The sequence below is a fragment of the Typha latifolia genome, chromosome 5 (assembly GCF_019914945.1).
Source record: "Typha latifolia isolate L0001 chromosome 5, TyphaL0001v2, whole genome shotgun sequence".
NCBI lineage: Eukaryota > Viridiplantae > Streptophyta > Magnoliopsida > Poales > Typhaceae > Typha > Typha latifolia.
Genome location: NC_133090.1, coordinates 2,266,235 through 2,293,097, shown reverse-complemented (window position 1 = coordinate 2,293,097; position 26,863 = coordinate 2,266,235). Strand labels below are relative to the sequence as shown.

General features: G+C 38.7%; 2 protein-coding genes and 1 pseudogene across 2 annotated transcripts; 1 reads left to right on the top strand and 2 right to left on the bottom strand.

Annotated features, from left to right (window-relative positions):
- Positions 1 to 9,577: 9,577 nt before the first annotated feature.
- LOC140788419 (U-box domain-containing protein 33-like) lies at positions 9,578 to 15,516 on the bottom strand. The gene is made up of 10 exons (XM_073137667.1): positions 15,210 to 15,516; positions 14,112 to 14,233; positions 13,743 to 13,864; positions 12,894 to 12,998; positions 12,560 to 12,569; positions 12,088 to 12,212; positions 11,569 to 11,989; positions 11,173 to 11,313; positions 10,451 to 10,981; positions 9,578 to 10,382 (listed from the first exon to the last, which is right to left on the bottom strand). The coding sequence occupies exons 1-10, from the start codon at positions 15,514 to 15,516 to the stop codon at positions 9,705 to 9,707; spliced, it is 2,562 nt and encodes an 853-aa protein (XP_072993768.1). The 3' UTR covers positions 9,578 to 9,704.
- Positions 15,517 to 17,405: 1,889 nt separating this feature from the next.
- On the bottom strand, positions 17,406 to 20,549 carry LOC140789062 (UDP-N-acetylmuramoyl-L-alanyl-D-glutamate--2,6-diaminopimelate ligase MurE homolog, chloroplastic-like). The gene is made up of 6 exons (XM_073138663.1): positions 19,118 to 20,549; positions 18,887 to 19,003; positions 18,574 to 18,749; positions 18,078 to 18,223; positions 17,714 to 17,927; positions 17,406 to 17,632 (listed from the first exon to the last, which is right to left on the bottom strand). Exons 1-5 carry the CDS (start codon positions 20,502 to 20,504, stop codon positions 17,909 to 17,911), a joined length of 1,845 nt encoding a protein of 614 aa, XP_072994764.1. The 5' UTR covers positions 20,505 to 20,549; the 3' UTR covers positions 17,406 to 17,632; positions 17,714 to 17,908.
- A 1,971-nt stretch (positions 20,550 to 22,520) lies between these two features.
- LOC140788092 (uncharacterized) lies at positions 22,521 to 26,083 on the top strand (annotated as a pseudogene).
- Positions 26,084 to 26,863: the final 780 nt, after the last annotated feature.

Here is a 26,863-nt window from a genome sequence, read left to right as displayed (position 1 = left end):
AGATACAATTTATAGGTTAGAAATAGACCAAATAGTAATAAAAGTATAGTATGGAACAAATGACAATAATTACAGACACTCGTGCATAACTAAGATCAGAGTAGATAGGGTGACGACTCTGTAAACAAACCTACAACTTAATCATCATCGGCAGCATCACAGAAAGAGCATAGTAAGAGGCTAGACTAACCTAAAAATCTTCAACAAAATAGGTCACGACAAAACACAAGTGTAAATATATTGAAAGTATATGTTTTTTTCAGACTATGTGAAGGTCACCACAGATCCTATAGAAGACAATGAAAAAAAAATATAAGGAAAAGATCCCAAATGAGTGAAAAGATTGCTTTTGAAAGCACATCGGGGAATCCTATAGAAAAAAAATATAAGAGAAAAATCTTGAGTGAAAAGATTGCTTTTGAAAGCACATCGGTAGAGGAAAAAAAAGGAGAGGTTATAAAAATTTTAATCTTCTACCCATTGAATTAGTCAACAACTTATCTAAACCAAATAGAACGCTACAAATCTTATAGAAGACAATGAAGAAAAAAATATTAGAGAAAAATCTTGAGTGAAAAGATTACTTTTGAAAGCACATTGGTGGAGGAAAAAAAGGAGAGATTATAAAAATTTTAATCTTCTACCCATTAAATTAGTCAACAACTTATCTAAACTAAATAGAACACTACAAACAGAGGAGCTTGAGTGAGAGTTAGTGAAAGACAAGCTAAACGAGGGAATTGGGGTAAAAAAACAAATTCTATTGTTTCACACCTCACAGTCTTGTTGACGTAGTCTCTTCGAGCAATTAGGTGAAGAATATCAACTAAAAAGAAAGGGGCTCAGAAGACCGTCACCAAAGAGAACGAGGAGAATACACTCGATCCCTCTCTACCTCTCTAGCTAGGGTTGCAAAAATTGTACATAGGCATGCTAGTCTGAGTTGCACTTGGGAAACAAAAAAGACCTTTGAATGATCAAATCTAGGTTTGGAAACAAATTTCACTGACATGACTACATACTACAATAAGATGACTTTTCATGCCCTATTACAGTGAATGATATCATCTATTGAAGGGAGTTTTTCTTCATCTACCTACTAATAGATTAATTATTGATGATTAATGATCTAGGGTTAGCATCAGACAAGTTATGACGCAACCACCGAGGAAGAGCGGAGCTAATTAATTTGACGATGGATTATCTCTCGATAGGGGAGTTTAACACAACCAAATCTTTTGATTAAAATTTAATTAGGAAAGGTGAGTGCTAGTATAATGCACAATTTGTCTACTGGATTAAGAAAAAAGGTAAATTCTAGTGGGTTATAAATGGAGAGGATATCTACTGACTCAAATATAAAACCATAAACTAGTAAGTAGCTCATTAATTAAAATATATATTAAATTGACTTCTTTTGTACTGGCTGTCAAGATGGTCTCTTTCCAAATAAAAAATGTATATATACTTTGTTTTATCCAACATAGAGAATGTGGGTCTATTACCACTATTATACAGATACTTCTTTTTGAAAAAAAAAAATAGTACATCTAATTATTTTACAAGCAAGTTCGATTAACTCCAGTTTAGTTTAGCTTGAGATTTTCACCAAAGTCAACTCAGAAGTTTAGTTTCTCTTTACTTCACATGATTTATATTTATCCTTTAATTAGATTAAAGAGAGATTTATCGTGTTAAAATTGAATAAACTAGAAAAAAAAACTATTAGATTCATATCTGGTTAAAATAAATACATATCAAATCGTCTCACTTCGCATGTAAACCTCTGAACTTTTTAATGACATTACGGCTAATATTTAAAGAAATCCCTTTTAATATTAGCTTTGGTGGGTGAATCAGTACAGTAAATAAATTTGTAGGGAGACCTATTTTGGTTAAAACCTCCGGCTTGTCGTTTGGGCTCCGACGTCCGGCTCACCGTAACGACAAACACGTCGTCTTCCGGCCTTTGGTGTCAAATGAACACGTCACCATTCTAGAGATGATAATGATTGAATGATAAGAACCCTTTAGATGTGATTGGCCCGTTCGCAGACTTTTTTTTGGTAACCGCGTTGTTGGTGAAATTATTTCATATTAAAAGAATATAAAAAAATAAATGAAAAATGTTCATAGATCGCCGGCAACCGTAGTTCTCTTTCAAAAGTCAATGTAATTTAAATTTAAAAGGTTAACTGTTTTATTAGCTAATAATAAGAAATTCTTACGGCCGCAACAATTTTAAACTATGCGTTTAAAATATTCTAATAAAAAATTTACTAAATAGCATCTCGAACACTCAAATCTTCTTTATTAAATTGGGAGAACCTGATCAATAAGCTATTGCAAAGACAACACCACATCATTTGCTTTCTTTGAGGGAAAGATATGCTAAAGATAAAATAATTGCTTCCTCACTCTATTGGCCAACAATTTGACTTTGAAGAGAATATCCACATCTGTTTGTGGATATGCTCTGACTTGCTAATAAAAAAACCTCTTGGTTTTTTCTCCTTCCTTCTCAAGTTGTTATAACTATTATTCTAATCAATCAAATAGTTAGCATTTTTCTTGAAATCTGGACTCAAAGTAGTGAGCATTTTACCAATTCAATTGCTTTCAGTCCTCTCCCTTCCTTTGTCAGCATTGATCAGTTCAATATTGTTCCAGGCCAAAGTTGGCATCAAGATGCCACCTCATGAATCAACATCATTGGTGTGTAGCATGGAAATATCATTGGCAAATGAACATGTCTGTTTGTTTTTGTTCTCCTCCCTTGGGGATCAACATCTGCATGAATCACAAAAAACATTAGTAAACACCTTTTTTTTTTCAGATAGTCTAGAATGTATCGCTTAACTCGGTCATTGTCGGATAACTTTTGATAGATGATGTCTCGGATTCTTTGTTCAGAGACAGACATGCCTACATGAATGGAGTTATCTGGCGTCTATTTTATATTGTGAGTCTGTTAGTTTGAACACCTAATTATTTTTTCTAGCTGAAGCTTTAACACAAATCCGCGGTTGCTTCAAATGTGTGTAGCATGTAAAGTGTGATGCTCATCAGAGATGTTATTGCTAAACTTTAAATTCTTAATTAGTTCTCAAGTTGTTGATAAGATTTTGAATGCTATAGTTAGAGAATGATGGAAATATGCCATAGAACAACTGCCCAAAGCTCCGTTTTCCTATGACTTCTTCATAAGGAATAAATAAACCAAGGATTTCTCAAGCAGAAGAAGGCGTTTCCTGGTTGAAATTGCTATTACTCCCTTTGGCTTGATCACAAGTTACATCCAAGTGAGTTTCTGTTATTTATGCTGAAAGAATTATTAAGATAGCCAAATAACGCAAACTGAAGTTATAGTTGTTATTCTCCTATGTACTATTATTTGCTATTTCTTGCTTTGGTTGTAAGCAGAATAGAAGAGAGGACATTGACTTCTTTCCATAAAAAAGAATACACATCTTTGACTCTTTGACTGTCTATGATCACATTTTCTCAGGGAAAAAAAAGAAACGTCTCAACCAGGTTTAATAGTTTTATTCATGAGAAGGCTTCCAAGTACTTTCTCTGCCATTACTGCAGGAAAACTACAGCATGTTTTGCTGCATCTTACCTTCAGTGCTTTGAGATGGTCAGAGTCATTGATTGCTGAGAATAGAAGAATCAGTGATTTCTTCTTTTCTTTTTCTCCTTGCACAATACACCATAGGATTTATTAGAGTTATTAGATATATATTATTCATTTATCTTATTTTATGATGACCTTGTATAAATAGGGTTTTGCTCCCTCTTTCATGATATGCAAATACAAAACATTTTTCTCCCAAACTCTTCTCTTCTCCTTCTCTCTTCTCCCTCAACTCAATCTAGGGTCAAGCTTAAAAACGTTATATGGTATCAGAGCAATCTCGATCTCTAGAGACACTTGTTGGATCTCTCATTCTCCAACAGTCTCTCTCCATCTCCCTCTTCGATTGTGTCTTCTTCTTCTTCTTCTTCTACTTCTTCTTCTTCTTCTTCTTCTTCTTCTTCTTCTTCTTCTTTCTTTCACCATTTTCGATCTCGAGAGCTGCCCCCTCACTCATCGAGCTCGTCTGCTGCTGCAGCAGTCGCAGCCTCCACCACAGCTGTAGACGCAGCAGCAGCAATTAGCCACAGCAGCTGCAGCTGCCACTATTTTCAGTAGTAGCACAACGTGTTTTTCGGCCTCCTCACCATCTTCTTCGTTCAGCAGCAGCAGCACGGCTACATATTTCTTCAATCCTGCAGCAGCAGTAGCAATTTTTTTTTCTCTTCGGCTAGTGCCCACCAGTGTTCGACGAAAGTCCTTTTGTGTCCACAGCCCTCTTCTTCTGCAATTTTTTGATTCTGCAACAGCAGCATTTTTTTAAACTAGTATCCACCACGTGAAGGTTTATTGTATTCACAACTCCCCTTCTTTTTTTTTCTGCTGCACTATTCAAAAGTCCTGCTCACCAAGTGTTCGACAAAAGGCTTGAGTGGGGTCAAGTTGGAAATCTTGAATCGCTTTCAAGGTGTTTGATAGATTATCGTCCCTTCCAATGGCATCTTATGTCCCGATCGGTCATGAGAGTGTATCATTTGTCGATTTTCTACTTGTCACTCAGCGAGATTGGACCACATGGGCTTCTTCCATTAAGACGGTCCTCCGCGGTCGACGTCTTCTCGGGCACATCGACGACATCTCTGTAGGGTGTGCTCCCCCTCGCACTATCATCCAGGCCACCACTGTGGCTTCTACTGAGTCTGATACACCCAAGGCTATTCAGTCAGAGATTCCGTCTCCAGAGTATGATGAGTGAGCCCTGCGTGACATGGAAGTTTGCACCTACCTCATCTTGTAGGTTGATCGATCGTTTCGACCTCAACTTCAGACTTTGTTTTCTACTCAGGCCATATAGGCCCATCTCAGTCGCCGATTCATTTAGTAGAGTCTGAAGTATCATTTTCAGCTCTGTCGTGAGGCTCAGGAGGTCAGACAGGGTCAGCTCTCTATTTAGGACTTTTACGTCCGCATGACTGACATATGACGTGAGCTTACCTCAATGGAGCCTACTTTCTGCACCTTTGACTCGATATCTGCTCGGCGCCACCGTGACGAGGATCATCTGATGGATTTCCTAAAATACCCTTCTTTCGGAATTTGGAGATTTGACTCGGCATCTGTTGCATCGCTCCACTCTCCCGAGCTTGAACAATGTCATAGCTAAGCTACAAGCTGAGGAGCTTAGGCAGCGTCTCTTACCCTCTCAGCAAGTCACCTCTATATCGTCATCTGTTGTCATAGGGAGTGTGCTTGGTGCTGCTTCTGCTCCTATATCAGTCATGCCTGATATTTCAACTATTGGTCGCATCTCTCATGTGCCTGGACGAGATCATCACTCATCGCGTCCCATGTGTACTCATTGCGGTCGTCCTGGTCATCTTGTCGCTTGCTGTTATCGATTTCATCCTGAGCTTGTTCCCTATTCTAGCAAAGGGGGGTCAAGCAACGACAAGAATCGTCACTTGGCTTCCTCGATCGTTGCACCAAGCACCGGTTCATCTGATCACTCCAGCAATCCCATCTTCAACATTGCGCAACTCCAGCAGACTCAGCAACTCATTCATGGAGCTTTCAACTTCACTAGTGCCTCTACTTTTGCCTCGATGTTTTCTGGTATGATAAAATCTTAGATTTTTTATTCTAGCACCTCACATCATATGACTGGTGACTCTTCCATCTTTACTAGCCTCATCCTCGCCCCTATGACTCTTTCTCATGTTCACACAACTGATAGGACCCATTATCCCATCTCTCACATTGGCTACATTACCCCTACCACGGATCCCATGAGTCGTTTTACTTTATCTGATGTTTGGCTTGTTCTTGACCTAACAATGAGTCTTACTCAGCTTTTTGACTCTGGTTATACTATATCCTTCTCTTCTACTTTTTGTGTTGTGCAGGACCCTTCTACAGGCCAGAGGATTGTGATCGATAGTCAGATCCACGGGCTTTACTACCTGGATCAGCTTTATCTGCCATCACCTTGCCCTAGTGCTTGTCTAGTCACTCCTCTCCCTACTTCAGACTTATGGCATCGGCGTCTAGGTCATGTATCGAGTTAGCGTCTCAAGACCTTGTCCCGGTCTGGGTGCTTAGATAGTAGTCATTTTTTTTGTTTGTCCCCTTGTACGGCCATAGGTTGGCAAAACACCCGGGCCTTTCCTTTCCTCTTAGTGCGAATATCTCTAATTCCCCTTTTCACATTATGCACTTTGATATTTGGGGCCCTGCTTTGCTGTCTTCGAGTCTTGGTTTTTTCTACTATGTGTGTTTCATTGATGATTTTTCTCGTTTCACTTGGGTTTATCTCATGCGACAGTGCTCTCACGTGTGTCAGATCTATCGTGATTTCTCTTCCATGGTTCGTACTCAGTTCGGTCGATCCATTAAAATTTTCCAATCTGACGGTGCTCGGGAGTACTTTCCTCTGAATTTCATACTATTCATGCTTCTATCGACACCCTACCTCAGCAGTCATGTCCATATACCTCTACTCAAAATGGTGTTGCCGAATGAAAGCATCGTCATCTTCTTGAGACCACTCGTGCTCTTCTCTTTGAGGCTTTTATTCCTCGTTCTTATTAGGCTGAGGTCTCTTCTTACTGCTTTCTATCTAATCAATCGAACTCCATCTTCAGTCTTTGATGGTGTGACCCCATACGAGCATCTCCATGGTACTTCACCATCTTATAGTCATCTTCGTATCTTTGGGTGCACCTGTTTTGTTCTTCTTCCTCCTGGTGAACGCAACAAGTTATCCCCTCGAGCAGCTAAATGCATCTTTCTAGGATATAGTCCTGAGCATAAAGGTTATCGTTGTTATGACACTTATGCTCGTCGTCTTAAGATATCACGCCACGTCACTTTTCTCGAATAGATACCCTTCTTTACCTCCGACACTTTGGCTCCTTTGGACTTATCATTTCTGGATCTCTCTACACCTATCCTATCCTCCGTCCCCTCGGATATCCCTACCTCATCCCCACCATCTGCCCCCACTTGTCTGATACTCTACCCATAGACACCTCTTTACTATCCCTTCCATCTGCTTCTCCAGACTGCTCTCTCACTGAGGTCCCACCTCTTCTAGAGGAGTACCCCCCTCCCATGATGACCTTCCCATATTCGACACTGTCGTGTCCCCCTCCTACAGCTGAGCCTTTCTCTACTTGTAGTATCCCTCCGATCATCCCATTCTCTACGGTAACGGCTCCTGCACCCGCTCATCGCTATCTAGAGTGTGAGCATCGCCCTCCTGACTAGTATGGATTTATGATGTCTTTCGCTACATACTCCCCCCAGTTTCACACTTGCAGCCATCCACTCCACCCCTCAGCCCAAATCCTATCGTGAGGTCGTCCAGGTTCCAGAGTGGCAGCAGGCCATAGCAGATGAGTTTCAGACCCTTCAGCAAATGCATACTTGGGATGTTGTCCCTCCCCCACCAGACATTGTGCTTGTCAGCTGTAAATGGATCTTCAAGGTCAAGTATCGACCTGATGGATCCATAGCTAGGTACAAAGCTCGTCTCGTTGCTCGAGGCTTTACTCAAGAGTACAGGATAGACTATGAGGAGACCTTTGCTCCAGTTGCCCGGATGACTTCTGTCTGCATTCTTCTTGTTGTTCCTTCTAGTCGTCAATGGCCTTTACATCGGATAGACGTAAAGAATGCGTTTCTTTATGGTCTTCTTGATGAGGAGGTATATATGGATCCTCCACCTGGTTTCCCTCTTCCTCCAGGTCACATCTATCGACTGTGTCGAGCTATCTATGGGCTCAAGCATGCCCCTTATGTCTGATTTGATCGATTTCACAGTATTCTCACAGCCTACAAATTTCAGGAGAGCCCATCTGAGCCATCTCTATTTTTGCGCTCTTATGCTCAGGTCAGGTCGTCCTTCTTCTATATGTCGATGATATGATTATCATTGGAGATGACTCGGCCAATGTTCGCTCTCTCCAATAGCATCTTCAGCATCAGTTTGAGATGAAGGATCTCAGTTCTCTTCGATACTTTTTGGGTATCGAAATTGCTCAATCATCCCATGGCCTTTTGCTGTCCCAGCAAAAGTATATTATAGACATTCTCTGTCGTGCCACCATTACTAATACTCGTCCTGTTGCTACCCCAGTTGAGCTTCATGTGAAGCTTCAGCCCGATGATGGTCAGCTTCTTCCAGATCCGACTAGATATCGTCAGTTGGTAGGGTCACTCGTCTACCTGACCATTCCGGCCTGATATCTCTTATGCAGTTGGTCTTGTTACTTAGTTCATGCAGGCTCCTCGATCTGCCCACTATGCCGCTCTTATACGTATTCTTCGATACCTTCGTGGCACCATCACTCGCTCTCTTTTCATGCCATCGACTTCTATCTTGGCTCTGTGAGTTTATTCTGATACAGATTATGCTGGTGATAAGTCTGATCGAAAGTCTACTACTGGCTTTTGCATTTTTCAAGGAGATTCTCTAATTTCTTGGTGTAGCAAAAAGCTGAATGTGGTGTCTCTCTCCAATACTGAGTCAGAGTATCGTGCTATGTGTGCTGCGATGAAAGAGATTGTTTGGCTTCGTCGTCTCCTTAGTGATATGGGTGTTCCCTTACCCCTCCCAATTCCTCTTCATGTCGACAATGATAGTGCTAAAAAGCTTTCTGAAAAGCCTATTTTTCATGAGAGGATAAAACACATTGAAGTCGATATGCACTACACTCGTCAGGAGTACCGAGCTGGCATTATTTTACTCCATCGCCTCAACATTGAGGAACAAGTTGCCGACTTCTTCACGAAGTCTCTTTCCCTTCCATGTTTTGAGCATTTAGTCAGCAAACTCTCGGTTTATGATCCAACTTGAGTTTAAAGGGGGGTATTAGAGTTATTAGATATATATATATATTATTCATTTATCTTATTTTATAATGACCTTGTATAAATAGGGCTTTGCTCCCTCTTTCATGATATGCAAATACAAAATATTTTTCTCCCAAACTCTTCTCTTCTCCCTTTCTCTTCTCTCTCAACCCAATCTAGGGTCAAGCCTAATAACATTACAGGATTGAAGGGTGCTTGATCTATGGGGTCAACTTCACTGTTGCCAAAGTTGAAAAGAAATACTAGTTGTTCGTTTGAAGTAGTCATTTGTGGGCAAGACCATTGAGCATTTGTGATTGTCAGATTAAAAAGCCTAGATAGAGCTGTCCATGGATTGGGCCTAAAATTCAAAATAAATTTCCTAGAATGATTAAAATGGTTGTCATTTTTGACATTCTATCTCTCAAACAGCCAAAACAGGCTTCTTAGGAGATCAAAAGAATAGTTTTAAGAGTCCTTTATAATGGTTTGTAATGATATAATGTTACAGATCAAGCTAGTTTAATATTCACATTAAACATAGACATAGTAGCAGAATCAAAATGAGTCTCACTGATACAATTGTAAGCCAGCTTTAACATCCTTCTCTTTTCAAGTTTGAGGCAACGTACAGTGTACAATGAATTTCAACAAATACAACGATAGATATATAGAAGATGTGGACAGAAGCTACAAATTTCTGGCAGAATGCAATCACTTGTCTACTGCAATTGAACTAATCTAGACAGTGATGTAAGTCCCCCCAGTTGATTGATCAGGCAATCTTCATCAAAGGTTCGAGTACATTCCATGCTTCGCTAGCAAGATCTGGCCGGTTTTTCCTTTTGATCTCGCAACATTTCAGACCCAGCTCTGCCAACTTCTTGGCCTGCTCATAAGGCCACCGTCCGGCAGAAGCATCCAGTATCACCTCTATGTGTCCTTCATCCAATGCATCATGCACTTCGTTAATAAGTCCCAGTGCAGGTTTTCCTGTCAGAAGGCGTAGGATTATGATGCCAAATGAGTAAACGTCGGAGCACGGTCTTAGCTCTCCAGAGGCAAGGAATTCAGGGTCCATGTAGACAAATGTACCCATAGGATGCGTGCAGCGGAAGAGGATTGTGTTGGCATTTGATTCCAGGAGTCTACATATACCGAAATCACCTACTCTACTTACAAAGTTTGCATCAAGGAGAATGTTAGCGGGCTTGAGATCTCCATGAATCACTGTCAAGGGCTTGTTTGAATGCAGGAAGATCAATGCAGAGCAGATCTCAGCAGCAATACGGAATCGAGACTGCCAGGTCAATGGTGGCGTATTATCCTTGCAAGCCAGGCGGTCTTCTAAGCTTCCATTGGGAAGAAACTCGTAAACAAGAGCCCAGGCTTCTGAGCATGCTCCGATGAGTGTCACAAGGTTTGGATGCCTCACCTTACTCAGCACATCCATCTGCAAAAGAGAACTATGTATAACTGTATAGCTTTCTAATATTGGAATTTCAGTTTCTGTTTAATTACCTCTTTGTGAAACTCAGTCTTTCCTTGCATTCCTTGAGGATTCAATAGCTTTATAGCAACTGTTCTGTGACGAAGAAGTCCCTTGTATACGCTTCCATAACCACCTTCTCCTATTTTTAGTGACTCATTGAAGTTGTTAGTTGCTTCCTCCAACTCTGAGTAGGAGAACTCTGAAAAGTTGTCAGTTCCACGATGACTAATTTCTAATGCCTTTAGCTTCTGGCGTAGTTGGTCGGCTTTTTTGACTGCATTATCTCGCTCACTTTGCAACTCCTCTTGCTCCCGTTCGAGCGAGAAGAGTAGACAATGGGCTTCTGAGAGTTTCTCCTGAAGATCTTTGATAGTGCGATTCAAATTGATGACTTGGAGTTCCAAATGTACCCTCTGCTCATGTTCCTTTTGGAGTTCTTTGTATGTTTCATCTCTCTCTCTTCTAATATCTTCCATCTCCAAGGTTTCTCTCACCCACATTTCTCCAGCTTGTTTTCTCTGCATCATCTCTTTTCCATGGGAAGTATCAGTCACCTTGACCTGTAAAATGTAAGCACAAGTATGAAGATTAAAAAATGTATACTCAATAACATTTCACCATTTAGGATAGCCTATAACAGTGTCCTCCACATCAAATTCATGTTCATAAGTTCAATGAAATCTTATAGTGAATAATACCATGTTGAGAATGGCCAAAGTCCTACTATGGTAGTATTCATAATAACTCTTACACTTTGAGAAGACTCGTATAAATCGTTTTCAGATTTTTGGTGACCATGAGGCTCCTGAAGAGCTTCATGTCTCAGCTTTTCTGCCTCTGTAAGGATAGTCTGGAAGTCTTTGTACATCTCGTTATTTGCTCCAACATCTTTCTGCAAAAGATAGTGAAGTTGTTGAGGCTCCAAAATTTTATTTTCTGAAACCTCGAAAGGAAGTCACTGATTTATTTCTGAGTGGTAACTTAATAAAGCTATAGTCAGCAATAAACATTAAAGATACATACTTGGTGGAACCTATGGACTGAAAATACCTGGTAAGTGCTATCTTTCATAATTTTTTTTTTTTTTTTTGGGAGGGGGGCGAGATATAAGTATATAGGGTAACTGAACTGATAAGTGTGTACCCACCAAGTAATGATGCAGAGATGAAAATTGCTGGTCTGCATTAGATTCATGAATCAATGCTGCATTCGATAAATTCCCTTTGTTTTCCATACATTTAAGTTCTGGTTCTGAATCCATGCTGCTATCATCTTTCACACCCACTGAATGAAAGGAATGGTTTGAACCCTGATAAGTCTTCCTTGGAACCCTATCCAAGAGATCTATGACAAACTTTCCTGGAGCTGTTGTATTACCAAGCGCCTCATCAGGTGAAGGTACAGCTGTTGGCTCTTCATGTGAATCAAAACTGGTCAATCTTGAACCATGCATAAAAGCCTCATGTGGAGGTAAGGATCTGGAATTCAAGTTTTCGTAGTGGTTGGATAAAGAATTCGAGCTGGCTGTATGTGACCGCGTTGCATCATACCCATTAGGAGCAGCCTCCCTGTTGACAATAAAAACACGGAAGGCTTCCATACTTAGCAAGTGATAAATTGTCTAATACCTCTCAAAGATCCCAAACTAAGAAAAAGGGAGAATGACCAAGAAACTGCTATCCAGATTAGCTCAGTTTTGAACGACTTGAGTTCTGGTGGTGTCATTGGAATCAGTACCCATAGCTCAAGCACGATAAGTTTTGGATTCAATTGATCTACTAATCTATTTCTCTGAAAATGACGAAAAACTGAATATCCTACATAACTTCAAAAGATCATTTCCAATGAAACTTTCTATTTATTAGTTAGTTTAAATAACATGACTTTGAAAGAAAATAGTTGTCAATTCACATGGCAAGGAACAGCCATCCAGTGATTGTTTGAGTTTTATCATTTATTTTGGAAAATCTGCACTACTTTAGTAGCTTTTAACATATATTCAATTTACATCTTGACTGTTACATAAAATCTGCCATCAAATAATGTTATTTGATTCATAATTGATGATTGAATTTGCCATCTCCATGTAGAGACAGCTGTCATACAAGAATAGATGTCAAGATATGCTTCTGACAAACCACTGACATCCTGTTATTTGCATGAATAGTCATAATCACATTAAAATCTGTTGTAATTTTTGGAATGCAAAAAATAGTTCAGAGAAAAGTTTCTGGTATACAAGGAGAAGGAATGCATGGTCAAAAAACAAGAAACAGATAAGACGAAGAAAGAAGACAAGTCTTTTTGGGTCTTATCCACTAATTCATCTCCAATGTTTATTGCGAAGAACCAGAAAAATGAACATCCACTGAAAGTATCTGACAGAAATCAATAGAGATGGAAAGAGTAGTATATATTTAAAAAAAAAAAACAAATCTGAATATGTTTGAGGAATGTAGACCTTGAGCATACCTTGTGCAGATCAAATGCCCTTTGCAGACAAATTGTATCTTGCATGATGGATCAGCCTGCTCCTGCACAGCAAGTGCTGTCTTGGAAGTTGGCACCTTCATTTTCCTTTGCACCAAAAATCAGCTTATGAGGTATGGAGATTAGGTGAAGCTTACATGTATCATGTCAATGTAGGAATTGGAGAATAGTTTGTTGCTTTTGCATAATTTGATTTGGTCATTACAATGCATGACTTAAGCTGTTAAGCACATTCTGCTGCCAAAATGGCAGTTCTATATCTAACAATTTTCTGTGGCAATTTGCAATATATTGAGCATTAGCTTGATCCAAGTCCATTCTTCCTCAAAAGCATCTTCGTTAGAAGATATTTGATATAGGATGTGTGCTAGGTTGGGAGGAAATGTAGTTTGCAATATATAGTACAAAAGTAGGTAATGAATTAGCAAATATGCAGGGAGTTCTCTTGCTCATTGGTCATGTAGAGATTAAGAATCCCTTTAACAACAGAAGGGAAATAGCTGCTCTTAAAAACATGTACATTCATAGTATTTTATCGTTAAGACTAGATCATGAAAGATAACCACAAATATTTGACTTTAAGAATACTAGATATTTCCTTAGAAGTTCAAGTCTCTTGAGGAAACTTAGAGAAAATCATTGGGAGTAACCATGACTCGACTCATTCCAAGGTTATAATCAAGACGTTATGAGATACCTGCTCCCTTGTTTCATTGAAAACAGCGATTAATTAGGTACACGCAAGCAACCAAACAATAACAAATATAGAAGAAGTAAATACAATGCAATAATAAAAACAATTATAAGGAACTTAACTTATATAGTGCTTACTTAGAATAATATTTGTCTGCTGCTGCTCCTACAACGAGCTCGGTGATCCCATGCTGGGCAATGAGCATAACTATTCCTTCAGCAACATCACCCATCTCAGTTATCAATTTATCTGCTCGTACCTATGATTAGATTGTCAAAACATTGTCTAGCAAAATAGGATCCTTTCTGTTTCCTACATTATTCATGAAGTTCAAAAGTGTAGTCTCTGAATATTTCTTCATGCAAATTTATAAGATTGCTACACTTTCTTAGTGCTGAATATAGTAAAATAGTCAATCAGAAGCCTAAACGACTTGTTGGTCATAGAATTTTGAAAAGGAAACATGGAAAGAGTTGAAGATGATACAAGGATGTAGATAAATGTACCTTTACACGTGAGCAAATTGTTAGATACTTTAGTATGGTTTTATTCATTGTCCGAAACTCAATCTGTCTGAAGGTTGCAACTTCATGTTCATCTAGTTGGTCAGCAGGAAAATAACCGCCCACTGAAATCCAAATCAACAATCTTTAGTGAGATAAAATTTTAATTCTGGATTGAATAGATAGCTAAATATAGAATAATTCAAATCAAAAGGATGCAGATATATTCTTTCTGCACTACAAACAAGAAAAAGGAAAAGAAAAGTTCCCCTGAATTCACAATTGGTTTTGCTTGAAGATGAAAGGAGTCACCTTGACATGGATAGAAACTTAATCATACCATGACATATCAAGATAATGTTGAGGAATAATTGCTTGCCACAAATACAATAAGGTTCCATGACCTCATCCAAAAACTAATACTCAACTAGCACCAGCTACAAAACGTTGGGGTTTTATATCGCATTATTGACAAAATGAAAACAAAGTATATCAAAACCATCGAAAGGGTCCCTTTTCCTATCAATTACCAGAAACGTAATTCACACTTGAAAAGACAAGAAGAGTTCTCTACAAATAAACCAAATATACCAAAAATATAAAACGGAAAAAAGAAAGATCATATTTCTCTCCCAACTTTTCTGAGGTTTACCAAGATCCTTGGGGCTTCTCAACATATTTTTGACAAAAAGAATATAACCCATCAAAGCTTTAATTTTCCTATCACTTACCAACAAATCTCAACTAAACACGAAAAACGGCAACATGGGTTCTCTAGAGATGAACTAGAAACATCACAAAGCTAACGAAAAATCTGATCTTTCTTCCAAATCTTCAACTAATCTTATGACAACTTCATGGTTTTACCAGCCATAAAACCATGAGGTTTCCCACTACCCCATTCTTGGAAAAATTAATGAGAAAACAATATTTCAAACCCAAGATTTTGTCCCTCTTTCTTTCGTCTATCAGCAGAACTCAACTAACTTCGAGGCATGGCAACATGAACTTTCTCCAAATGAACCAAAAACATCAAAAACCCAAAGAAAAAAAAAATCCAACATTTCCTCTAAATAGTCAACTAAAAGAGTAGAGACGTACTTAATGGAATAGTTTTCGCGGGGCGATGGATGTGAAGGATAACAATCTTCTTCTCCCGTGGGACATTCTGCAACACCCAGAGGAGATTCGCCTTCGAATCCTTCACATTCTTCCCCACTGCCACGTACACCTTCTCCTCCTTCATCACGACCTTCTCCTCCTCCTCGATCTGCGACTCCGCCTCCTCGTAGCCGCCGCTCATGTTCGACGTCCGGCTGCTCGTGCTGCGAGTCGAAGCCGACGTCGTGCTCCGCTCCATCGATGGCTGCGTCTGAGTCGCGGAAACCGAAGTGCGGAAAAAGTTCATGGTTGCATCCACATCACAGAGCTAGATAGAGAAGAAGAAGAAGAAGAAGAAGAAGAGAGAGAGGAATCGAAATGGACTTTTTTTTTTTTGCGTTCTTCCTCCACGGTCTTATAGGCTTTTGGTTTTGGATTTTTTCCAACTGTTAACGGTCTGAAGATTAGGAGCGGAAACGGGTCGGATCGAGTATGCTCCGCATCCGATATTCATTTTCAAATCCTTCGAATAGGTTAATTTACAACATTTTTTAGGGTGAAATAAAATTTTAAAAAAGGGAAATTCTCAAATAACACCCTATATTTTACTGATTTCCTGAGTAATACCTCGTTTGTGAGCTATTTGTATCTTGTAACCCGACTATTTTTATCTATAATTATAAATAGCTCAAAGATAAGGTATTAGATCACAAAATCAGCAAAACGCGGAGTGTTATTTGAAATTTCCTTTAAAAAAAAAGATTTATCCATGTGGTGGTTCGCACGTGTGGTTGACTCGAGCACAACTAAGGTAGTTTGCCTATAAGGTGTTTGATAAATTATTCAAGACAACCAAACGTGGTGACCATGAAACTTGGTATATGATCTCAGTATATGCTGCTCTGTACTGGCGAATCCAACCCAAGAAATCACATAGATTAGAAAAAAGATAAGAAAAATAATTTGGTAGTTAGAATATAGTTGCCATTGTTCTAACAATTGTCTTTGATTCTAAGAATAGAATATAGTTACCCTTTTTCTTTGAGCAAACAAGAGTATGGAGCAACTCTTTAAGCTATTATGATTCAGAAAAGGTAGTTCTCTTTTGCTTCTTGAGGCCATTTTAGAGCTTGCACATGTCCACAAGCATTGGAGGAAAGCTGTCAATATTATGAAGAATGGATCAGAGCTGAAGGTTTCAGCAAGCAACTTCTCTTTCATCTCAATGCCAACAATTCCAAGGTCTTAAAATAAGTGGCAGAAGAATGAGTTTCTCATCCTCTGGGGCTAATAATCACATACGGCCAGATGATAATAAAATGTAGATTAATCTGTTTGACTTTTCCGTTTTGGTTCATAGATCATACTCACGTCTTAACGCTCAGACTGCGTAAAAATTCTTTAAGTTGCATTGGAATATGCCAATTATAATCGAAGAGAACATTGCACTCCACCCATTATTCTATCAAAGTTCTGCTCTTCCATTACTTTAACATCACGTTATTTTCTTGGTTATCTTGATTGTTTTCAAGACTTCAGGATGCATATATGATTGCACAACTGAATAAATCATAAGAATTTTGTAGATTTATAATTGCAGCTAATGGTTGTTAGAGTTATCGACAACAGTGCAATAGAAACAAATACTGGCCTTCCAGAATCCAGAAAGAAATTGGTGGCATGAAACCAAAGAACCAGGCAAGTTGAGGCCTTGTAGTTGGCATTCCACCAATTTTTAATCCTCTCTCAAGTGTTTGATGTTGCTTGCTATGCTTTATTGTTTTTTGTATATATTTTGACCTGAAAGAGTGTCAAGATGCTATGCAATTCTTTTGTAATGATCCGAGAATAGTAGTTTGTGAACAGAAAAGAACGCTGATGTAAATTGTTCCATTATTAGTCTTTACAAAGTTGTGAACTATGTTCTAGTTGCAATTTGTATATTATCTTTTTCTCCAGTCATAGGAAACATTGAAGATATCTCTAATTTTCCATTCTAAACCACTTGGTACTTCATAGAAATATTTAAGATCACCAACTATTGAACAAATATCTTCTGTTATTCAAGCACCTTATTTATTGATGAATGGTATAGCAATGTCCTAAAAGAGCTGAATCAAGACAATGCTAAATTTGATTCAGTTTGGAGCTAAAGTTTTTTGAAGCTTATGACACTATCTCCAGTATTGTAATCCATAGAAAGAATATTATTTATTTCAGTGAACTTATAGTTTTCATCTGTTAAATGATGCATCATTACAAAAGTGTAGGCAAAGGTTCATCAATAAATTGTTAGCGGCATTATATATATCACCCAGTTCTCACAAATCTAGATCTTTATACTACTGAGATTTTTTTTTAATTGCCCTTTGCATCAACTCTAAAGAGCAGCATATAAGCTAAGTTGATTTTGGTCTCCACAACTGCAACAAGAACAACATTAGATTAAAAGAACACATACCACATACAGGACATAGAGAGAGTGAGAGAGTTCAGTGCATAACCTGGCATTATACTCCTAGAATACACCAAACTGAACCTTGCGACGGTGAGTTCCAATTTTTTGCTATCTTATTCTTCTATAAACCAGCAAACTGTGCTTTCTTTTTCTCATAGAACAAGTAATTGTCATGAAAGGCTCATGAAGCCTTTATTTCATCTGTAGATATCCAACCAACTTTATCTTTTCTGATGAAGATTCAGTGTCTATCTGGTAACCTGCATTAGTATTATGACGTAAGCGCAGAATACAGCAGTCAACAAGACCAATGTATATTAAGATAGAAAATAATATGAAATTAGAGATGAGCAACAAAACAAAGAAATAATTTGTTTGAAAGAGGAAATTCATTGTCTATTCCTGCTTACTGCCAGGGAAATTCATTATTGTCTATTCCTGCTTGGCGCAATTCGTGCACATAATGCAGTGCTTCTCTGCATTCCAATCTGTCATCAAAGAATCTTTTGGTTTCACCTTCAATTTGATATGTTTCATGGCCCTTGCCTGCAATAATCTGTTGCATAATTCAGGTCACAGAGAGAGAATTATCAGGAAGTTGGAGAAAGATAGACAATTGATCTCAAATTTTCCCAAGTAAATAATGCAGAGTTAAACATGAAAATTCACTTAAGAAGTGGAAACTTTTTTGGAGATAGTCCATGGCATTGATAGCATATCATCAATAATAATACTCATATTAACTCTCTTATGTTAACAGTATGAAGTAAATAAGTAACGAAGAAAAACATTGGACTACATAGAGTTTATTTGTGAAATTAAATCGTGTCAGAAAAGTCTTATTGGCATAACTTTATATGAAAAATTAGAATGATTTAAGATAATGTAGCAAATTAATTAAATTACTATGATATCTCCTTCCTCTCCCATCGCAATGGCAGCTTGCAGAGCAACTCTTCTGATCTGTTCAACAAAAAGTTGATGACCATTTGGAAGCCGCACAAAGTTATTATAACCGCCATGTCGTAGATAGTCTCGCATATTCCATCCGACACCAGCCAACATATCATCTAGGATGTCCACTGGAAAAGAAAAATAAATTACAAAGAAACTATTAGAAATGCAATAGTCCTCTTCCCAGCAACCAAATCAGATATCAATTCTGAAATTCCAAACACTCCAATAAATTTATGTATATAGGGTGTCCTTGTATACATACATGGATCTTCTTTTCTTGGATTGTCGGATGTCAAAATAACTACGTCGCTTTTCTCACCGGCGATTTTTGTCATTAGAGGTCTTTTTCCACTATCTCGTTGGCCGCCACATCCAACCACTGAATATAACAGATAAAATCTGATTAAGAACACTCACAAATAGAGTTATATGAAAAGGCTAATCAGTAGATGGCTCACTCTAGGGGGAAAAACAAGAACAGAAAGAAACATACCAGTTATAATTCTCCTGGGCCCAAGTTCTCTCATGGCATCCAGGAGTCTTGACAAAGCATCAGGAGTATGTGCATAGTCCACAACCACTGCAAAAGGCTGCCCTTCATCTATCAACTCACACCTCCCTGGTACCCCGGCCACCCCCTCAATTCCTCTCACAATGCTCTCCAGTGGTGCATCCACTGCAATGCCAACTGCAACAGCTGCAAGAATGTTATATATGTTATACCTCCCAAGCATCCCAGAAGTGATCTCCATTGTTCCCTCTGGTGTACTGATCAAAACCTCAGTCTTAAACAATGAAAGCTCAAACTTTAACGGGTGCACGTCGGCGTTCTCGTTCTCCATTCCAAAAGTAACAACAGGGACATCTGCATTCCCTTGTTCGAGAAAGTATGACGCATTTTTGTCGTCGATGTTTACAACTTTTCGATGTCTTTTAGGATCAACCATCTTTGCAAACAACTTGCTTTTGCTCTTTCTGTACTCCTCTTCGCTCCCGTGGAAGTCGAGGTGATCCCTTGTGAGGTTTGTGAACACTGCGACGTCGAAATCGATCTCATCACACCGCCCTAACTCCAAGCCATGAGAAGAAGCCTCCATGACCACAGCATTATTCCCATTCTGCAACATTGAAGCCATTAGCCTCTGTGTCATCAATGCATCTGGAGTTGTGTTGACTGCTTCTATCTTCTTGTCTCCATCGATGTAGTACCCAAGTGTACCTATCATTCCAGTGCTCAATTCCATTGACTCAAAGATAGAATACACTAAGTTGGTCGTCGTAGTTTTGCCATTAGTACCAGTGATTCCAATCACAGTGAGCCTTTTTGATGGGTGATTGAAGAAAACAGAGGCAAGAACAGGGAGAATAGAATTGGTATCCTCAACGACGACAAGAGGCAGACCAATGTCGACTTCCTTATCCGCCATTACTGCGACAGCTCCTCGGCTTATTGCATTAGATATATACAAATGGCCATCGGTTTCTGACCCAACACAGCAAACGAAGAGATCTCCAGGATTGACCTCTCTGGAATCGTTCTTGATTCCAGTGACCAGGACACCCATATCTCCAAGAACATCGACGGGAGCTACTCTGCTTAATTCCAAGAGATGGCCAAGAGTCATCTGGGTCTTGCGCTCAAAAGAGAGGTTTCTAGAGAGCAATTTGGTGGAATTAGCTTTGCGAATTTTGCTCTCCGAGGTGATGGTGAACTTTTGAGAGAGGAAAGATTGTCTTTTTGAAGAAGAAATGGGGTTAAAGTTGGAGTTTTTCCTGGTGCGAAGTGGAGTTGGAACGAACTGGGATTTGGAGAAGGGGAAAAGGAGAAGAGGAGGAGAAGGAGAGAAGCATGGGAAGGAGAATGGAGAGGATAAAGCCATTGAAAATATTGAGAGGTTTAAGAATCAAGGAGCTTGGTGTGTGATACGTAGCTTTGCAAATATATATATATATATATATATGGAATGAACAAACGAGAACATTAATTGCATGATTGAGGAATTATTCATGATGATAATGAAGTACATGATTGAGATAAAGATGAGCTTGATGTGAATAATTATGTTAGCTTTATTGGGTTATAAACTTAAATTCTTGTACTATCCTTGAATTAGGCAAGCCAAATTAGTTAATATTCTTTTAACTTTTAGTTTTCTATTATTTTCATATATGAGCACAAAATGCAAACTTAATTCATATCTCTTTATCATTAGACATAACGTATTCTTTGGAATTAAATTAAACCAATATGAATTCCAAAGGCATAAAAATTCTTTTTCCTTCAACTTGGATGGGAGGGCCTTGCACAGTAGAATAATAGGATAAAAATATATATTATATTTAATCCCCCCACATAGTTTGGTCAAGAGTCTTAAATCTTCTCGTAATTTTGATCTATATAAAACCATTAGTTTTTCTATTCAAAGATAAAGATAATAATTTTAGTCAAGTTATTAATATTAACTCTGGTTGTTGTCACCTCCTCCTTGCTATGTCTTGGTTCCAATAAGAGACAGAGCCCTATCAATGGCATAATCTATTATTGAGATTAATTAAAACCCTTTTATAAGAAATAATAGAAGGACAAGGGAAAAGGTATTCTACTGATTGTGATATAATATTTAAAAGGCAAAGGTTATCATGTGCAGGATAATTCCATAAGGCTAAGTTTGATATGATTTATTTGAAAATATTAAGATAACAACTACTAATCTAACAAATTTCCAGACTAAAAAAACGGATTAAAAAAAAAAACTTTGATTCAGGGCAAATACACTGTAGTTGTAGCAAGTTCCCACAACTAGAATTGCAGCGCATCTTTTATCATCTATTGGTGTTTTGTTGGAGTCCGCACCATAAAACAACAGAATAAGAGACCGTTTGTATGTTACAATTACAACCAATGAGGACTAACGTTGGTCCTAACCGAAAAAACCAACCTAAGACCACAAAAATTCTCTATAAAATTTCTCCTCTCCTCAACCTCTCTAATTTCAGTAAGTATTTAATTCTCAGCTTGTTCTCCTCAGCCAAATGGCATGGCACCTTCGGAGCGTTGCCCTCATACTCATCGTTATTGCCCTATCGAATGCAACCAAAATTAGTCCCAGCACTATAATTGAAAACACTGATGCCGATATCAATATAAACAACAATAATGAGATTAATCCGACGAAAGAACTTACGATGATTCTAGGAGTTGTGAGGCCGCTCGGACAAACCGAAGAGGCTAAAGGTATTGCGAGTGCGATGGAGACAATGATTGCAAATGCTCCAAAGATTGCTTTGGCGCCTGCAGCTACGACGGCCCAAGATTTATTCACGAAGACCTTCAACAAAAATATCTCAATTGATGGCCCGACGGCAGCCCATGCAGCAATGATGGCAATAGAAGGCCTCAAGCAAGCATCCGACAAAGAAAAAGGCAATGCAAGCGACGGAGTCAACATTAGGGTTAGCTCCAGCATGGTAGCAAGCTTCATCCTCCTCCTCTTCTTCTTCTAAGTTTAAGATTGTTAGATGAACTCTCTTCTCCTTTTATTTTATTAAATGTGGAATGGCTAAGAAACTTTTGAAGTTGAGATGAGGTATTGAGCATCCTTCTTTGTATCACATTGAGAAGAAGCAAATCTTGTGTTGTATAATATATATATATATATATATACTAACCCTCTATTTTTTTACCTCTATCTCAAAAATTTACTAGAGAAATTAATCATATTTCTTCATGTAACCATGACTTCATTGCTCCATATCTCGGTCAACTTTTAGACGAGTATGATCGATCTACGCTGCCAAGTACCCCTGATGCAGCAGATTCGTCCAGCATTGGCTACACAGGATCAGATTTAGGAAAGATGGACGGCCACGATCATCTCGTCATCTCCTCCATAAACCCCTAAATCCCAAAAGCCTAACCATAACTCCAACCGGAAAATGGCGCGGTCCTCCCCCTCTGCTGCCGCCGCCGGTGCCGGAAACCTAGTCCTTATCCTCGACTATGGCTCCCAGTACACCCACCTCATCACCCGCCGGATACGTCAACTCTCCGTACTCTCCCTCTGCCTCTCCGGCACGTGTCCCCTCTCGGCCATCGCGGACCTACGCCCACGCGTGGTCATCCTCTCCGGCGGGCCTCACTCCGTCCACGCCAGCAGCGCCCCCTCCTTCCCGGACGGCTTCCTCCGCTTCGCTGAGGAGAGCGGCGCGCACGTGCTCGGCATCTGCTACGGGATGCAGCTTCTCGTGCAGAAGCTTGGCGGCTCCGTCGCCATCGGCGAGAGGCAGGAGTACGGGAAGATGGAGATTGTGGTGGAGAAGAGTGAGTCGGGGCTCTTCGTGCCAGAGATGGCGGGAGGACATCAGACGGTATGGATGAGCCATGGGGACGAGGTGATGAAGCTGCCCGAGGGGTTTAGTGTGGTCGCAAGGAGCGTGCAAGGGTCCGTGGCGGCGATCGAGAACAAATTGAGAAGGATCTATGGGCTTCAGTACCATCCAGAGGTAAATTATTAGGTCTTTCTATTCGTGGGTAAATTAAAATTACCGCAATTTGGGGTTCTAATATAACTTAGGAAAACAAAAAGGTGTATTTTTTCCATGAGTAGAAAAAATCGATATGACTTGTTGCTGTTTTGAAGGATACAATCAAGTTATCTCTTTGATTTCCTAAATCATTACTAGTTTATTTGTGATGTCTCTCCACCTTGCGATTGCAGAGATGTTTACTTCCTTAGAAGAATAAGGTTTGATCTAGTTTAGCAATTCGAATAGAATGAAAATGTTTTGTTTTTTGTATGTCATGTTTGAAAAGTTTGAAGAAATTAGTAACTGTTCTCTTCCAGTGATTTTCATGGACAATTTTATTTAAAATCAAAAATATTTTTAGCTAATGTCTATTGATTATCCTATGATTTCCTTTTGTCTTTTGACGAAGAAATCAAAAGTTGCACAACTATTTCCTTACCTTTCTTGGAGAGAGATTTGCTGGTAATATTCTTAGGTGTTTAAATGGTATCTGGAATTATAACTAGCGTCTTTCATTTCTTGGCTAGTTGTGTATTGCACCATCTCCATTTTTTTTTTCCAATTTATGTGCTTCTTTTAAAATCCTGATAGGTCACACATTCACCAAAAGGAATGGAGACATTGCAGCATTTTCTTTTTAAAGTTTGTGGGATAAATCCTGATTGGAAGATGCAAGATTTACTTGAGGAAGAAATTAAAGACATCAAAGGCATGGTAGGACCTGATGAGCATGTCATTTGTGCTTTATCAGGAGGAGTTGATTCGACAGTAGCAGCAACTCTCGTTCACAAGGCGATTGGAGATAAGCTTCACTGTGTTTCTGTTGACAATGGTTTATTAAGGTCACATTTTTATTTTAACTTGTTAACTATCATATTGACATGTATCGATGCATATTGAACCAGTTGGCTAGATCATCTAACGAGGTTTCTCTTCCACAGGTATAAGGAGAGAGAACGAGTAATGTCAACCTTTGAAAGGGACATGCATCTACCTGTGACTTGTATTGATGCATCTGAACAATTTCTTAGTAAGCTTAAAGGTGTCAAGGACCCGGAGGTCAAAAGAAAGATTATTGGGAGAGAATTCATAGCAATTTTTGATGATTTTGCTCAGGAGTTGGAGGAGAAGCTAGGGAAACAACCCACATATTTGGTCCAAGGGACTTTATATCCTGATGTGATAGAGTCATGTCCGCCCCCTGGAAGTGGAAGGACCCACTCCCACACAATTAAAAGCCATCACAATGTTGGAGGTCTTCCGAAAGACATGAAGTTAAAGCTCATTGAACCACTTAAGCTCCTTTTTAAGGATGAGGTTTGAATCTCAGTTCCCTTCTGCAAGATTTCTAGAGTGTCTCTTTATAAGCACAAATGCATGTAATTTCTTATTCTTATATATATATATATATATAGCACCAAAATCTGATTGTATTCTTTTGAAAGTCCCACCTATTCTAAGCTGATATGTACTGTCTTTATTTTCCAAGCCCCACCTATTCTAAGCTGATATTTATTCTATGTCTTTATTTTTCTTTAAGGTACGCTGATTGGGAAGCATTTTAAATGTTCCTGAATCATTTTTGAAGAGACACCCATTCCCTGGACCTGGCCTTGCTGTTCATGTCTTAGGCGATGCTACAGAAGGAAACGCATTGGAGATTCTCCGTCAGGTTTGCTGCTCTATATTACTTCAAATATCAGAATAGTGATTGTTTGTGGTTGCAATACGATGTTAGCCTTTTTATGTTTTCTAGGTGGATGAGATATTTATTCAGTCAATCAAGGATGCTGGGCTTTATGATTCTATTTGGCAAGCTTTTGCCGTGTTCTTACCAGTACAATCTGTTGGAGTTCAGGGTGATCAAAGAACTCATTCTCATGTGGTAGTTCTTAGAGCAATTACTAGCGAGGATGGCATGACTGCAGACTGGTAACAATTTACTCCCTCCAAGATAATGTGCGGTACTCTTTGTTTATTTTCAAGTTGAGAAGCAGAATTTCATTTTTGATACTTGTAGAGATCTGTGCTTCTAATTTTATATTATTAACTTTTTAATGATGCTTGGTGAAAACGAATGACAATACATTTACTTATATATTGCCATATGATAATAACATTCCAGGCTTAAATCATGCTAATTGCTTTTGTAAATTACCAGAAGAAAAAAGGTATAGGATGTACACTCCTTGTTTACGGCAAGAGTTTCCTCGTCTTCTTGACAAATAATTTGGCATATAGCATGGTACGGATGCAAGTATACTTAGGGGCCCCTTATTTTCTTTCTTGTGATCTGCAGGTCTGAGTATTTTTCTTGTCTTGTTTTATCTTTTAACCATTCTCCAATTTTGGAGATTATCCTCTTTCAATTATGATGTAAGAGCTTATGAACTCAGGATAGGTTCAATAGTGCTGAAACATATCTAGATAGTATCATCAGATATTCTCGTGCTTTCATTTTCTTTCCTTTTTATGTTCTATTCTTGGAACTCTTGTATCCAAACTAGTATCTTTGACATTTAGATGTGATTCAGGATTTCGTTTTCTTTGAAAAAACCACGACTTCTTATCCTCTGAAACTATCTATAGTACTCAGCTTACTTGACATCTGAATCTCATTTAGGTACTATTTCGACCAGAAGTTCCTTGTAGATGTGGTTCGCAAGATCTGCAATAGCGTACGAGGTGTTAATCGTGTCTGCCAGGATATCACATCAAAACCACCAGCTACTGTTGAATGGGAATGAAGTATCTGCTGTCATTTGATTGAAGAGGTTGATACCAAGTTGCATCTGTACATTCGAACTGCTTGATTATTGAATCAATCTAATTATTTGTACAAGCCAATGTAATCTTTTGGCATCTGCCGTAGTGTAGGCCCAGCAATATGAAAGAAGAAATAATTTGGTTAAAGATGAACTCAGAAAAGTATTAGTATGGAGTTCTTTTTTCTTTTGTAATGCTCTTGTGATGCAGATTATGTATACAAAATGCTAAAATTTTGAATTCTTTGAACTATTTTGCAATTTAATCAGCATTCATCAGCTTCTTTATGTTGCATCTGGCGCCTGGTGGCAGGAAGAACTCTAGTTTTGATCAGGATCCCCACCACATTATTCTTGTTTTCTGGTCAATTGCACTCACTGCCTGATTTAAAGTTACAGCTCCAAGATTAACATCAATATAAAGTTTATTCTCACTTCAATAACTAAACATCAGAATTAACTGCAACTTATTCCCTCTCTATCAATATCCAACTATTCCCAGCGCCCTTGAAATCTTAAAGAGCTCCACTTGTCTACAAGATTACTCTTAAACTTACCATCCAAATGCTTTAAATAAAATCTCGTATAAGTAATCACATTATTCACCAAATAAGAATCTGGACAAAAGTTGAAGGATCTTGCCACCCTCAACTGCTTCTTTGAAAATACTTTCATCAAATATGTAGATGTTACTGTTGTTAAGATCTTATGCTTCAGAACACTCGAGGATTTCTGTGATCTAGACTCTCTATCTGAGAGTTTGAAGGTAACCATGATTGACTAGGTTTTAATCTAGTTTGAATTGAATGGTATGACCAATATCACAAAAGATGGAAGAATATCAATTCATCTTGTGGAAGATGAACCAAACCTCTTCTGGGAAAAATCTTTACAGCTTGCCATTTGATCGAACAGGATGTGTGCAATAGCCGTGCGAACACCTCAAG

Excerpts from the sequence above, each read along its gene's own strand:
- LOC140788419 (XM_073137667.1), bottom strand. The coding sequence starts at position 15,516 with ATGAACTTTTTCCGCACTTCGGTTTCCGCGACTCAGACGCAGCCATCG. Across the intron at positions 14,234-15,209 it reads CGCGAAAACTATTCCATTAA|TGGGCGGTTATTTTCCTGCT; the intron begins GTACGTCTCTAC and ends TTTGGATTTCAG. Across the intron at positions 12,999-13,742 it reads GCAGACAAATATTATTCTAA|GAAAATGAAGGTGCCAACTT; the intron begins GTAAGCACTATA and ends TTTGGTGCAAAG.
- LOC140789062 (XM_073138663.1), bottom strand. The coding sequence starts at position 20,504 with ATGGCTTTATCCTCTCCATTCTCCTTCCCATGCTTCTCTCCTTCTCCT. Across the intron at positions 19,004-19,117 it reads GCCCAGGAGAATTATAACTG|TGGTTGGATGTGGCGGCCAA; the intron begins GTATGTTTCTTT and ends TGTTATATTCAG. Across the intron at positions 18,750-18,886 it reads TCCAAGAAAAGAAGATCCAT|TGGACATCCTAGATGATATG; the intron begins GTATGTATACAA and ends TTTCTTTTCCAG.